This window comes from Portunus trituberculatus, chromosome 37, assembly GCF_017591435.1.
Source record: "Portunus trituberculatus isolate SZX2019 chromosome 37, ASM1759143v1, whole genome shotgun sequence".
Classification (NCBI taxonomy): Eukaryota; Metazoa; Arthropoda; class Malacostraca; order Decapoda; family Portunidae; genus Portunus; species Portunus trituberculatus.
The window spans coordinates 17,295,625-17,311,541 of NC_059291.1; the positions used below are offsets into that span (position 1 = coordinate 17,295,625).

Below are 15,917 nucleotides of genomic sequence, written 5' to 3' on the forward strand. Positions count from 1 at the left end.
GCCGACCTCTTCACGGAGAACTTTGCCAGTGTTTCTCAGAAGGATCCTGTAGCCCCGGGCGCACGCCACTGCCAGAGAATGGAATCTCTCGGCATAAATTTTTCTTCCACTGAAGGGGAGTCCTATAATGTCCCCTTCTCTGCCTCCGAGTTGCGGACTGCTTTGTCCCTGTGTCACGACTCTTCTCCTGGCCCAGATGATATTCCTTATGCCTTCTTGCGCCACACGTCTGACAGTGCTTTTAACTTTTTATTAAATCTTTATAATATGATTTGGCATATCGATGACTTTCCATCTTCTTGGGCTGTCACAGTGGTTCTCCCATTTCCGAAGCCTGGGAAAGATAATCTTCAGGCTACAAACTACCGTTCTATAACTTTGCATTTGTAAAGTGTTAGAAAAGATGGTAAATGTTAGACTCATGTGGTACTTGGAGAGGGGGAAGTACTTGTCATCGATACAGTACGGCTTCCGAAAGATGAGGTCTACTACTGATCCTCTTTTATCCTTAGAGTCTTCTATTTGTGAGGCCTTTGCTAATCACCACCATCAAGTAACAGTCTTTTTTGACCTGGAAAAGGCCTACAATACTGGTTGGTGTCATGGCATTTTACAGTCCTTGTTTAATTTTGGCCTTCGTGGTCACCTTCCTATTTTTATTCAGCAGTTTTTATCCAGACGTCTTTTACGGGTTCGAGTTGGGAGTGTTCTCTCCGAGGCTACTGCTCTAAATGATGGTGTCCCACAGGGAAGTATTCTTAGTGTTACACTATTCGCAGTCGCCATTAATGGTGTGATAGATACTCTTCCAGATGGCATTCACAGCTCCTTATATGTTGATGATTTATGTATTTCTTTTGCTGCTGCTAGGATGTCAATGATTGAGCGCAAGCTCCAACTGGCGATCAATAGGGTGTCCAGTTGGGCCAACATGAACAGTTTTCGATTCTCCACCTCGAAGACCGTAGTCATGCATTTTTGTAGCAACCGTGGTGTCCATCCAGACGCTGATTTATACCTCACCAATAGACACCTCTCATGCATGGAGGCGACTCAATATCTTGGCCTTTTATTTGACAACCGTTTCACCTGGGTTCCCCATTTCCGTTCTCTTAAGGCGTCTTATCGGCAGGCATTATCCATTCTTCGGGTTTTAAGTCACACCTCTTGGGGTGCGGACAGGGACACGTTGCTGCTTCTTCACCGTACACTTATACTTCCCAAGCTGGAATACGGCTGTGAGATCTACTCATCTGCAATGGATGCACGACTACGCATGCTTGACTCCGTGCATCATGCTGGGGTCCGCTTGGCTATGGGTGCATTTCGGACATCTCCAGTACCTAGCCTTCTAGTGGATGCTGGTTTCTGGCCACTCGACCTCCGGCGCCAGTCTTCGATGCTCCGATGTTGGTTTTGCACCCACCGTCTTCCTGATTCTGTCCTTTGTCTGTCAATATTGCGGGACTCGCATTTGCAGGCATATGTCACTCGACCGAGTCTACCTAAACCTTTTGGCCTTTGAATGGCAAACTTCATAATGGATTTGTCCATCGACCCCACTCCTGTCTACTCTTTCCGGCTCCCATGAGTTGGTTATTGGCAGCTTCCGTTTTTTTGTTTTTTTTTATACCATGTGGATTTTTCATGGAATTTCTGGGCTAAAGGGGATACTGTTTAGGGTACCTCATATCTCAAAGCCCACCCGCTAGGAAACCGTTGCCCCGAGAGAGGAAGCCCAACCTACACTCGGACCGTGGACAGGATTCAAACCCGTGCGCTTGGAGATCCCTCGGACCCCAAAGCGTGCATGGTTCCACTGTACCACGCCTGCCATGAATGGCAAGAAGGATTTTCTGCCAGCTCTGTCCCACACACGGATTTTAGAACACTTTTTTACCCACTCTGATGACATCCCCATTTTTACTGATGGTTCCAAATCCAACGCAGGCGTTGGGTTTAGTGTGGTTTTCCCCTTTTTTTATCAGTCTGGAAGTCTTCCTTCAGTGGCATCCGTCTTTACTGCAGAGCTGTCTGCTATAGTCCTAGCTTTACAGATAATTTTTACTCTCCCGGTTTCGTCTTTTACAATTTTTAGTGACTGTCGCAGTGCTCTTACTGCTCTCTCTTCCACTATCTTCCTTAATCCATTGGTTTTATCAGCCTTAGAGTGGCTATATCTACTTAACAGAAGAGGATATCGTGTCGGGTTCTGTTGGGTCCCTGGTCACGTTGGTGTTCCTGGGAATGAACATGCAGATCGCCTGGCTAAAGAGGCAGCAAGTTGCGCTCCATCTCCTGCCCCTGTTCCGTTTCGAGATGTATTTAATTTAATTCGTGTGGCGGTTGCAGCAATTTGGCAGAGGAGATGGCTAACGGGGATCGCTACCTCGAAAATGGGAGAGATCACTACTTCCACTCTCCCTCAGTGGACATACACCTGTGTCTGGGACCGCTGTTTACAGACTTTATTGGCGTGACTGCGCATAGGTCACACGTACCTTACACAAAGGTACCTGTTGACCAGGGACCCTCAACCTTACTGTGATGACTGCCTGGTGCCACTTACAGTACGGCACTTACTTGTGGAGTGCCCTAGTTTAATAGACCTGCGACACCGCTACCTCTATCGGTGCCACGATGGAGATAGCGGTGTCTATTTTCTATCTGAGGTCCTTGGACCAGCGTGTCTGGCCCTTGGCCATGATGTTTTTGTTTTTGTGGGAGAGGCTGGCCTTCTCCCCTATTTGTGAATTTTAGAATTTTTATTTATGCATTTTGAGGTTTTATTTGGTTTTATCGTGTTTTTAGTGTTTTAGCAACTTTTAATTGTATTGTTTTTAATAGTTTTTAGTTATTTTATAATTTTTCTTTTAAAATTTTTTTTCGTCCTATTTAAATTTTGGTAGCGGCGCCAAATGACTTTGGCTGTTGCGGCGTCTACATCAAAATCCATCCATCCCGGCACTACATATGTGGGGATTAAAATAGCAAAGACTGTGGCCATTAACTTTCTGACCTCCATAGACCCTCTGTAAAGCTAATAAAATGGTCTGATTGTGCACAAATCCCTTGTGACCTCCATAGATCCTCTGTAAAGCCAATAAAATGGTCTAATCGTACACAAATCTCAAAGTAAAAATGTGTCCTAGTATGGAAGGGGTTAAAGTAATAGGATTGTAGTTTGAGGGATTAGAACAGTCACCTTTTAAGCAGCAGGTTGAAAGTAAGCAAACTTACAGCAAGAAGAAATGGTAAATAGTGATACACAGAGTTGAAAAAGTTTGATTACATTAGATAATCAGAGCTAGGAGAAGAGAGAGAAACAACCCTTGAATCATCAAAGGTAGAGCTTTTAGCAAAGATATGACAGGAGAGTTCAGCTCTAGGAATAGATAAGATGGTAGTGGTTCTATCATGATGAAATTAATAAAGGAGGGAGCGATGAAGATCTGTTAATAATGGAGATCCTCAGGGTTCTGTTTTGTCACCATCTCTCTTCCTTTTATTATCAGTGATCTAAACCAAACTTCTTGTCTTACCCATTCCTATGCTAATGATAACACTCTGCACTTTTACACATCTTTTCATAGATGACCTAACTAAACTACAGCAAGTAAATCAATCATGTAGGGAAGCCACAGAACACCTGACTTCTGATCTCTCTGAAATTTCTGATTGGGGCAAAGTAAAATTAGTATTGCTTAATGCCTCCAAAAGTTTATTCTTCTATACATCAACTCAACACAACCTACCAAACAACTATGCCCTTCTTCTTTTTGACATTCAGCTATTCCCATCTTCTTCTCTGAACATCCTTGACCATTCATTTACTTATAATCTAAGCTAAAAGCTTAATATCCCATCTCTTGCTAAAAACAGCTTATATGAAAGATGTTCTGAGTCATCTCTGCCAGTTTGTCTCCCCTTCAACTATTAATTCTACAGAGGCCTTATCCATCCATGTATGGATTATGCTTCACATATATGGAGGTGTTCCATTCATATAATGTTCTTCTAGACAGGTGGAATCAAAAGGTTTTTGTTTAATTAACTCCTCTCCTCTCTCTGACTGACTGTTAACAGGCTTTCTTCTCAATACCAAGACATTGCATCTTGTACTATATTCTACTTATATTTTCATGCAAAGTGCTCTTCTGATCTTGCTAATTGAATGCCTGCCCTCCTCTCATGACCTCACTACACAAGAATTTCTTCTTTCTCACACCCATATTCTGTCAATTTATATAATGCAAGTGTTAACCATTATTCTCAATCATTCATCCCTTCCTGTGGTAAATTCTGAAACTTCCTACCTGCATATGTATTTCCATCTTCCTGTGACTTAAACTCATTTGAAAGAGAGGTCTCAGTGTATCTATCTTCTAGTTTTGGCTAAGTCTTTTAATTAACCCTTTAGGAACTGATACCTCAGTAAGCTTTTTTTTCTAATCACATTTTTTGTTACTTTTGGCCAGTTCTGCTATACATGAAAGTTCAATCATAAGATGAAATAGAAGTTATTACTATCTTCTGAGTTGTTAATTGGTTGTTTGTGAGAAAATTGATAATTATGTGATAAAATAACTTTAAAGAAAGGCAGATGTGTGAGTTTTGCTCCTAAAAGTAAAGACTGATGAATGTCTATTAATTGACTTAGAGTGATTTATTTGTCATGCTTAATTGAAGTGTATCTATTTTCTCTTTATGTTGTGACCTATATTTTGTTCTGCAGATGAGTTCATGTTTTTTTCAGAAATCTTTGCTGGCAGTGTGTGGTTTTATGTATGATGATACTGCTACATTGTTTAGTGCCATTGATAAATGCCATGTTAATATTTCAGTTTTTTAAAATTTATTTACATATTGATAGTCTTGAGCATGTGAAATAGAAAAAAATCCATACTTAATATTCTTTTTTGCATATAAATTAAAGAGAACACTGAACATCATAAATAATTAATTTTAGAGTTATTGTACACATGAGGGACCTTAGAATTGCCAAGATGATGAAGGTGCCATCCACTATTATGTCATGCACTTCTCTGATGAGGATCTCTTTCCATAGAGTCTTTCTCTTAATAAGGTGAAGGTCTACAAGTCCTTCAGGAGTTATAGAAAGAGGTATTAAAGTATTTTCAGTGTAAAATTATGTACAGACAAGACTAGAACTATGAAGATAGTGAACTGCACAGTGTGGCAGTAGTAATAGAGGAATATCATTAAGCAGTGAAGTGATATGACCAGAAAAGACACTGTTACTATGGTCTTTGGAAGTGCTAATCGTAGAGAATACGTAGATAATGCTACTTGAGATGAGCGAGTGTCAGGTGCCAGGTGGCTACTGTTGGAGTACGAGTATGTGCCTAGGTGAAAGATATGTGTAACAAAGAAGGTGCCAAGTAAGAATTATTTGGGATACGCATTGTCAAGGGGGAGTTAGTACGCGATGGAGGGGAGGGAGACAATACACTCACCGAGACCGGGAAGGAGAATGTTGAGGGTGAGGCAGAGGGCAGCCAGTGAGCGGGGCAGGACAGGCAGGGCACCACGAATCACTGAAGTGACGTCGACCAGGTGTGGCGGCAGCGTGAGCTCGTTCACACTCTATGGAATGACATGTATTGCAGCTAACACTAAACTTGGTAGATGAAACCTTCCGAGTGTTTATTCTCTCTTGTTACCATCTTTGGCATCTATATTGCTTTTCTTTCATTCTATATCCTCCTCTTTTTTTCTTTCTCCTGTGTTTATATTTTTTTCATTTTTTTTTTTTTATATACCATGTAGGCTTTTTCACAGGAATTTCTGGGCTAAATGGGATACTTTTTTTTAGGTATCTCCTACCTCAAAGCCCACCTGCTAGGAAACCGTTGCCCAGAGTGAGAAAGCCCAACTTACACTTGGACCGTGGACAGGATTCGAACCCGTGTGCCTGGAGACTCCTCAGACCGCAAAGCATCTTTATGATTTTTCTCATATTATTCTTTGCTGTGTTAAAGATATCATTACAAAGGTGCATTTTGCATTGTCTATCTACAATGTTCAGTAGAGAGATTGTAGGTTAGGATTGTGAGGTAAGGGTTAGTGAGAAGTAGAGTGTTCGAGGAAAGTATGTACGTATATGATAAAGATGACTGACATGAGTATGGGAAATTAAGAGAAAAATTAGTGCTGGACAAAGATATTAAAGAGGATCTCAAGAAGAAAATCAACTAGAAAATGAGCAAAGAAGTGAGTGTAGGGCATCACTAACTATAAGAAATGGAGGGACATTAGATAGGGACCAAACATGGGTGGGAGGGAAGGGAGGGTGATGCTCACCATTGACGGTCGACGGTGATGCGGCGACCTAGCTCCCGGCCCTTGGAAAAATCCCTGGAGGAGTACAATTGGTATCTTGTCGCTGGTACCCTTTCCTGTCTGATCCACGTAGCCGGGATGTATGGGCGCTGGCTCGTCGTCCACCACGATGTCCGGGGCCAGCCTGAGGGAGGAGCCCGCCAGTAAGGGGCTGGGCAGGCCATAGGGAAGGAGGGAGGAAGGAACTGGCAGATGGTATATATATGGATAAGCTGAGGTTGGGTAACATAAGCTAACTTTAGGGAGTAGGAAGACCTGATTGGTGGAGAAGGGAGGAGTTACTGACTGAATGTGACCTTACGAAAAAGAATGCATGAGAGATTCCAATCAGGGATGAGTGATAAGAAATTGAGGCACAAGGTCACATTTTGCAGTAGCTAAGCTCATCATAGGAGTAGTGATGAATGAACTGTTTAAACTTAAAAAAAAAAAAGAAATAGGGGATAAACTATGTTCTCATGAGCAGCTGGATGAGAGCTAAATCTAATCAAAGAAGAGAAAATAAGCCTGCCCACTTAATGTAAGGTACTCGGAGGAAAGTGCAGGAAGGTAAAGGAAGGGATTGCAGGAGGAAGTACAAAGGAATAGGGAAAAAAGAACAAGTATGAGATGAAGGAAGGTAAGAGTGAAGGGAGGAGGAAAAGGAATAAGGAATGTAGGAAGGAAGGCTTGTGTGTGTGTGTGTGTGTGTGTGTGTGTGTGTGTGATCATATTTCTTTTTTGAAATTAGTGTTTTATTATTTGCATTGTGATATCTGTTTTAATCATTAGAATTGTTTTTATTATCATTATTATTATTATTATTATTATTATTATTATTATTATTATCATTATTATTATTATTATCATCATATAATTATTGTTATTGACATTGTTATGCCATTTATTACAATAATTTTCATATAGGTTCTTGGAAGGAGATTAATGGAAAGAGGAGGGGAGGGCTGGATGATCCATCATTTAGACTTTTCTATTTGCTATTTATGAAATTAAAAGTTCTTTTGGTTATTATTATTATTATTATTATTATTATTATTATTATTATTATTATTATCATTATTATTATTATTATTATTATTATTATTATTATTATTATTATTATTATTATCATCATGTATTATCATTATTCTTATCATTATTATTATTATCATTGATTTGTTATTATTATTATTATTATTATTATTATTATTATTATTATTATTATTATTATTATTATTATTATTATTATTATTATTATTATTTATTATTATTATTATTATTATTATTATTATTATTATTATTATTATTATTATTATTATTATTATTATTTATTGTTATTAAGTCAGCATTTCACCTCACTGTCTGATTAGTTAAAGTCATTCAAGTGTCGTGAGTTTAACGTTACAGTGCAGTCCTAAATGAACGCTTGATGACGATGTGGACTTTGCCATATGACTTGGTTGCACGATCGGGGCTCTTTTATATCATTAAGCTTAATTAAATCAGTGAAAGCTGATTAGAGAGAGAGAGAGAGAGAGAGAGAGAGAGAGAGAGAGAGAGAGACCTGTTGGTAAGTAGGTAATAAAGACATTTCGTTGTGTCGCAATAATATTTGCTTCTAGTTTGTAGTCGCATGTCTCTGATGCACCTCGCTGTGTGTTGTGAAGAATGACTACTCAGCTGTATTGCGTGTCGTCGTACTACCTCCATGTTGCCCTAAGGTTGTATTGTAATCTTACGATGGCGACGTTTCCACAACAAACCCCATTAAAAGTGATATACTATGGAAGTTTTAACTGTTACGTAGGCATATATAGAACATAATAGCATTATCAGTTAGCTTGAGAGAGAGAGAGAGAGAGAGAGAGAGAGAGAGAGAGCCATGGGGGCTGGTGGGACTAAGGTCTGAGGGGGCTGGTTTCCAATTTTTTTTTTATCCCATAACGTTTTCATTATTACATAAAAATTGTCCTGCATATAGTTTAAATTTCCTCTCAAGATTGCTAAGTTTTCAAAATCTATCGGGGCTTACAGCTCATCCCCAAACCCCTCAGCTGCTAAGGCTCGCCACCAGTCTCAAGGGCTACAGGTAAGCCCCGCGAAAAAAAAGAAAAAAAAAAGATTCTGGATCTGCCACTGAGAGAGAGAGAGAGAGAGAGAGAGAGAGAGAATTTTTTCTTTTATAGAAGCAGTACTTTTCTTCCATATGAGATGGTGAAACAGTTAAAACTGACAAAAGTAACGTCTATGAACTTCAGCATGGTGTTGATTGTGATGACGACCAACACGTGATAACTACACAAAATTGATCCATGTTTGTTGTCATGTTCCGTGTGGTTGACGGTTGTGTTGTGTCCGTGGTGTGTTGTGCTATGCTGTGCGCTGTGTGATGTATGCTGTACCGTTCGTTGTGTAGCGTGTGGCAATCTGTACCGTTGTAAGGGGGAAGGTACTGGGGTGGCGCTGCCCTGGGCTTGGTCACTTCGCAAGGTGGATGGTGGTAGTGGTGGTGGCAACACAAGGCTTCTCAACACAAGACAAGCCACGGGAAGCGTGACAACACCGCTCCTCGGGCCAACACCAGCATCCATGAGGGCAACACAACATAAAATAACGAAAAATTGCCCTGCATGGAAACTGCTACAGAAGCAAACGATTTAGAAGAAAAAGCGTAGAGGACTTTCAGGGTTGTCAAAAATTAGTCCCATGCGCAGCGCAAAATTCATCATCGCTTTGCTGGTTTTTAAGTCTCGTAAAAAAAATTGAGACATTATTTAAAGCGTAAAATACGAAGGAACATAAGATTTTAATAAAAAAAAAGTAAAAAAGAGTAATATCAACTGGAGCTTTTCTCGTCAGCTAAAAATTCAAGCCAACACAAAGTTGCTCTCAAAATAAGAAAAACGAAACACTGTTAAGTCAACTGGAAATCAGTGGAAAGTTAAGGATAAGTACATTAACTTAACAAAAACAGAGCGATCCAGAAGGAAAAAGTGAAAGCGCAAAGGTGATTATACTAGGAGGAGGAGGAGGAGGAGAGGGAGGACGAGGAGGAGGACGAGGACGAGGAGGCAAAGGTAGAGGAGGACGACGCGAAGCAAGGAAGGGGTACGACTGACGGCGTTCCTTCCACACCTCACGAACTCTCCTCTTCCTTGCCCCCGCCCCGTCCCCCAGCTCTTCCTAGCCTCCGTGTTTGGGGGTGGCGCCGTACCCCAGAGGTTCCTGCGTGGCCGGAGGAGACTCGGACCTGTTGAGAGAGTGGCAGGGGATTAGCAGAGAGAGCAGGGATTATAGGAGATTGCAATGGATAGCAGCATCTGTTCGGCTGGCCTGAAGCTGACAAGAATGTTGGATGTTTGAGAGGCAGATTGAGTGACTGACTAACCTTGTTGTCTGACTGAATGGATAGTAATATAGCTATTTGGCTGACTTGCTACCTACCTGATTGACTAGCCGACAACTAAAAGAACTGGCTGACTAATAAAATGACTGGGTAACTATATGATCACTAGTTGTCTGATAGTACGGCTGACTACCTGATAAGATAAAAACCAGACTGACAAGGTGACTGGGTGACTGAATATCTGGCTATCCACTGTCCAGAATGTATGGTTGGCAGGGTACTTGTTGGCGGTCACTGCTTGCCTGTCTGCCTATCCGTCTCGTTACTAAATAACATGGATAGAATGTACACTTGGAATAAGTGCTGTGCTCATTAATATTATGGTATACCTAGTTACATAAATGTACAGTATAGCAATATAGAAGATTGAAGAGTCACTTGGAAATCAGTGGTTTGTGAGTTTAGCATCATTTAAATGATCACATACAAGCAGGTTGAGTTTGTACAAATTGCAAATAATACTAAAAATAATTGCAAATTTTCCTTCTGGTCCTCTTCTTGGTGTTACTTCTCAGGAGCACAGCTGTCATTTTATAAATCGGCTCCATATTTTTTCCAGGAACTCCTGCTGTTTTAGGCCTATGGATAAACTCTGGATTGCAAATATTAGTAATGTAGAGACTATCGGAGCACACTGGTTTCATATTTGACCTAAAGTTAAATACAAAGTAATAGAGTTATATTCTAAAATATTTCTTTAGTGAAACGCTACCTTGTTCAAAAGCTTGCGTGTGTAGTGACCAGTAAAATTAAGTTATTCATGTTATTGATGATTATATGTCGAGTTGCATATTGCACTCACTTTAATTGTTTCGTGTTTCTCTCCAAACTCAAGTCCTCTTATCTGCTGTTTTTTTTTTTTTCTTCTTTTTACAAAACTTGAGAGCTGAAGTATACAATGTTCGATACTGAATTAGTCTGCCCGGGATGAGGCTGACTAACTAGATATGAACAGATGTTAATGAGGAAAGAAACGTAGCACAGACAGTAAAATCAAGTGTGGCAAGACGCTTGGTTTGTGATCATACTAGATCATTTCACTAAGACCACTCAGACCAGGATTTAGAATGAGAGAGAGAGAGAGAGAGAGAGAGAGAGAGAGAGAGAGAGAGAGAGAGAGAGAGAGAGAGAAATAGGAAACACGTTTTGATGACAGCAATGCCCATCCGAGCCACGATCCCCTTAATGGAAAATCATGAGCCTTGATATGCTTGTAGAAATGAGTGAAAATTAGGGAAGCCTTTGATGATGATGATGATGATGATGCTGATGATGATTATGGTGGGTGGCTATGATGATAATTTCGCGATTTTTAGCACTGGTGAAAAAAACAGACTGTTGAGAAGCAAGAGGACATGACTTTAATGCTCTGATGTAAAAATAGAAAAAAAAAAACATATTTCCTCTCATTGTATCTTGTGTTTGTGTTGACTGCCTGCTACAACTAGTACATGATGATACTTATCTAAAGATCTGGTAAAGGACTAGTAGGAAATTTTGATATATGGTTGACAGGAAAAGAAGTCTTTTTGTTCCAGTCTGTCAGTGGCAGGCGAGGTTAGACAAAAATGTGAGGGAAGTTGTTAAAGTGCCGCTCATGAAAGAATTTATGAAAGGAAAAATATTATAGATAAAAAGTCTTGTAGTGTCGAAATTAATTTAAAGTTTGGATTTGATAGCATCACTTTCCTGTGGAGAGAGAGAGAGAGAGAGAGAGAGAGAGAGAGAGAGAGAGAGAGAGAGAGAGGAGCTTAGCACATCGTCCTAGAATCTAGACCCATAAAACACAACAGGAAATAAAAGAGAAAAGCTGTTCACCATTCCGGAGCCAAAAGGAGGAGGTGTAAAAATGTAGTAGGAAATGTGATGGTATTAGAACCTTTTCTTAGTGTCAGTAATTTGGCTTTACGCGAAACGTTCCTTCTGACTTGAATAAAGCGACATGGTAGTAAATGTTTTCCCTCCGTACGTTTTTTTTTGGTGGGTGCTGTTTTTCTTTGTTTAATTATTTTATTTCTAGGTTGCGGCAAGAGCTAGTGTTTCGGTTTAAGCGATGGAGATTTTAGGAGATAGTAACACAGTGTTGTGATTGAGTATGCATTTACAAGGATAATTGCGTCTTCTTCAGTTACTATTATTTATGTACGTGTACTCTTCTTCCTTTCCTCCATTTCTTCTGCCTTCTTTAGTTGTGCTTGTATCTTCTTCCCACTCTCCTTTCTTTTCTCTTCATCTTTCCTCTATTTTCCCTTCATATCTTGTTCTTTCTCAGTCTTTCTTCTTACCTATCTGCCTACATTTTTTCTTTCATTTATTTCCTCCCTTTCTTCTTCCTTCCTTTTCCTCAATTTCCTACTTATTTTCCTTCCCTTCCCTTCCCTTCTCTTCCTTTCCCTTCTCTTCCATTTCCTTGCTTTCTCTTTCTTTTCATTCCCTTCCCATCCCATCCCTTCTCTTCTCTTCTCTTCTCTTCTCTTCTCTTCCTTTCCTCTCCTTTCTTTTTCTTATTTTTCTTATTCCTTCCTTTCTTCCTTCCTTCCTTCTTTCTTTCCTTCATTTTCTCTTCTTCCTCTTTCTTCCTCTCCCCCTCTCTCTTTCTTAATCCTTCATGTCTCTAATCTCACAATCTCTTCCACCTTTTTGTGCCACTTATAGCCACTACCACCAAACTAGTACACCCATTCACCCTTACTCACCCGTCCCCCTCTTATCCTATGCTACTCACCATATCCCTCTCATAATAAAGTAACGCCCCCGTATTATTACTATTATAAGATCGACCTTTATAATGGCTGCAGCACCTCATTAGGCGTAGTACTGCTGCTGCGACGTCATAGTCACCACCACCACCACCACCACAACTCCTCCATATTGATTACTGATAACTTTAAAAGTAACAAAATAAAAAAAAATCGTAGCATATTTTATGACTTCCTATTTTCCTTTGTCAGTATCATTAATATCACCGTCTCTGTTTACACCACCACCACCACAACCACCGCTGCCGCCTCCCTTGATTCCTTTACTTACAACTTCAAGGACAAAAAGAACCACAACACAGTCTAGTTTTTCTTCCTTCCCATCATCATCATCATCATCATCATCATCACCACTACCACCATCATAAGGTCAAACAGAAATAGTCCACACAAGAGTTAGCAAGTCCAGCTCACCAGAGCAGGTCATCCTTCACCACTGGGGCGGAAAGGAAGGGGGTGTGTAGTGGAGTGGAAAAGGCAGCCCCGTCTGGTCCGCGCCGTCCCACTGCTCTGATCCACAGGTCTCGTATGGCACCAGAGAACGAGGCTTCTTGGATTTGAGACTGGAGTACCGAACACGAGAATGATCCATTTGTATATCTCTCTTCCATACTCCACTCTCATACCTCCGTCTCTATCTCTCTTTCTCTACAGAAGAGAGGTGTGACTAGTGTAGAGTCAAGAATAAGTGAGTGACTCAATTTCTGCCCATAACACTACTGTGTCACTTTTTCATGCGCCCATAAATCTCCTACCCTCTCATAGCTACTTATTTATCATACTCCTTTATCCCTTTCCCATACACATACAACACCTATATTTCCATATCTCTTTCTTAAACTTCCATTCGTCTCTGCCATGTTCCCATAATCGTCTCTCATGCTTCCAGTCTCCCTTTCTTCCATACATCATCTTACCTTACCCATACCTCTACTCTAAACCCTTACATCTTTTATACCCCGTCCCTATCCTTCCTATCGCCTCCCCTCTTCTTTTTGTCTTCTTATCTCCTTTATGATCCTTCTTATTTTCCTCTTCTGATTTCAGAACTGGATATTAAGAATGGAACGGATTGGATTTCTATATGACGGGGACAGAAATAAATAGATTGCTCTGCGCTTCATTCCTGTCATGACTTGGATAATTACGATGTTTGCGACGATAAGGAAGATTGCACTAATGATTAAGAGCTTTGATGTTAATGATGTGATAATGGGGATGCTAATTAGGATGGAAACTAATTAAAAGAATGTTGTTGATGAAGACAAATGATATGTGTCTCTATAATGGAAAGGAATTTTTTGAACGAAAGGAACTACTATAGTACTGTAGAAGATTTGATGATAATATATATATATATATATATATATATATATATATATATATATATATATATATATATATATATATATATATATATATATATATATATATAGAGAGAGAGAGAGAGAGAGAGAGAGAGAGAGAGAAAGTTTTCTTTCCCTTCGTTCGCTGCGGTCTAATTCACTTTATTTTTCATGCACACACACACACACACACACACACACACACACACGTAAGCACACACACACACACACACACACACACACACACACACACACACACACACACACACGCGCGTAAGCACGCACGCACTCACGCACGTACACACACACACACACACACACACACACACACACACACACACACACACACACACACACACACACACTCATTTACTATTTCACTCACACACACACACACACACACCACCTGTTTCTTTTTACCTGCATTAGTATGTTCTTGAAATCTAAGAACTGTTGGCAATTTATTGTAATGTGGTATGGATTTTTTTTCTTTTCTATCTTTTCCCTTTATTCTGTTTCACTAGGTGTGTTTTCTTTCACGGGTGTATATTTATTACTTTTTTACTTATTTCCTCTTTTGTTTGCTGCTTAATTTCTTTGTTTTCCGTACTTATTTGTTTTCGTGTACCTTCTTCCACTCATCATTTCGTTTTTCTTCTTGATCTTTCTTCCCTTACTTTATTTTCTTTACGTTTGCCTTTCTTGGTTATATATCACAGTGTTTCCTTTACCTTACATATATTTTTTATTTCTTATTTTGTCCTTATTTAATCCACTATTTTCTTGATTTGATGAAGTACTAATTTTCTTTCTTTCTTACTTTACTTCTGTTCTTACCTTCCTGTCGTTCTTTTCCGCCCTTCTCTAGTGAGACTTACAAGCATGCTCTTCACTGCAGGCAATCACGTGACCACGCACCAGTCGTTTGGTTGTCGATCTTAATCATTATAGCGGCTCGGAGGCCTTACTTTGCACATCGACCAATCACCACTTAAAGCAATGAGGAGCTCGTTTGCCACTGGTTAGTCACGCACTTCTTAGCTCGCCAATTGTGTCGTGCTAATGGTGGCTCATGATCGTAGGTCAAGTGCACGTACGTTTTTTCATTAGTTTTTTTTTTTCTTTTGAAAGAGATCAATGTTTTCTTCCTTCACGTCAAAGAGAGTCGGTCTCCTTCCTCCTTGGTGTTTGGAAGGCCACTGAAGGAAACTGGAGGAAGAGGAGGAAGAGGAGGAAGAGGAGGAGGATAAAGAGGAGGTCGAAGTAGGGGGGGGGTTGGTCTCTGCGCCCTCCGAGTGGAGTTAAAGAAGCCACGTCACTCGTGGTGCATTATGGTTATCGACCACCTGAAGGAGGAAGTAGGTGAGGGAGGGAAGGAGGGGTGAAAGAAAGGACAACGAGTCGAATGGAAGAAAGAAATACTGAGCCACTTCCCTACGCCTCCCTTTTAATTTTTTCATCGCTACATTATCATCATCGTCATTTCCTCTATGTATCAACTTTCCTTATAGTACAATTAATTTATCATTCACTGGTGTATTGCATAATTTTAATTTCGTCCTGCTCAGTTGCATAATTTTCTTTGGTTTACCTCTTATCACTTCTCTTCATTCCATTCTCCTGGTCTCATTTTTTTCTCCACTTCTTGCTTACGCGCGGGTACGGCCACGCGTGACCCCCTAACTCCTGTAATTATCTCAAAGAGAGAGAGAGAGAGAGAGAGAGAGAGAGAGAGAGAGGCTGTTTGGTTTACAAAATCAAATAAAAGACCGCAATAATGAGCACGATAAACTGATTGTTGAATGCATTGACTTTTTCATAATCGGTAAAAAACATGTCGATTAGTATAAACCAATTTGAAATATACGACATTTGCACATTTTCAAAACACTCATAAGTAAATAAGATAAGACCCTTAAGAATGTTACTTCCTTTTAAGAATCAAATCAAGAGTACGATAGTAGGAAACTGTTCGATTATTGAACTTCTGAATTTTTTCTTGTAATGTAGATTTCCTGAATAATTTCAGAAGGCTAAAGAATCTGAGAAATTGTTTCCAGATTG

General features: G+C 39.9%; 1 protein-coding gene across 8 annotated transcripts in view; it reads right to left on the bottom strand.

Moving 5' to 3' along the window:
* LOC123513850 (serine/arginine repetitive matrix protein 2-like) overlaps positions 1–15,917 on the bottom strand; it is a 146,395-nt gene that overhangs the window by 25,058 nt on the left and 105,420 nt on the right. For 4 of the 8 annotated variants that reach the window (XR_006677462.1, XM_045271265.1, XM_045271261.1 and 1 more), the window contains 3 exons: positions 9,557–9,592; positions 6,325–6,487; positions 5,478–5,607 (listed from right to left, as the gene is read on the bottom strand). The exons of 2 other annotated variants lie outside the window; for them this stretch is intronic. Coding sequence is in view for 5 of the 6 variants with exons in the window: in XM_045271265.1 (XP_045127200.1) it covers positions 5,478–5,607; positions 6,325–6,487; positions 9,557–9,592 (329 nt within the window). In the remaining variant the exon portion in view is untranslated. Of the gene's footprint in view, positions 1–5,477; positions 5,608–6,324; positions 6,488–9,477; positions 9,593–15,917 lie in introns of those variants that run through there. 2 more of the 8 variants (XM_045271264.1, XM_045271266.1) reach the window with 2 other exon arrangements.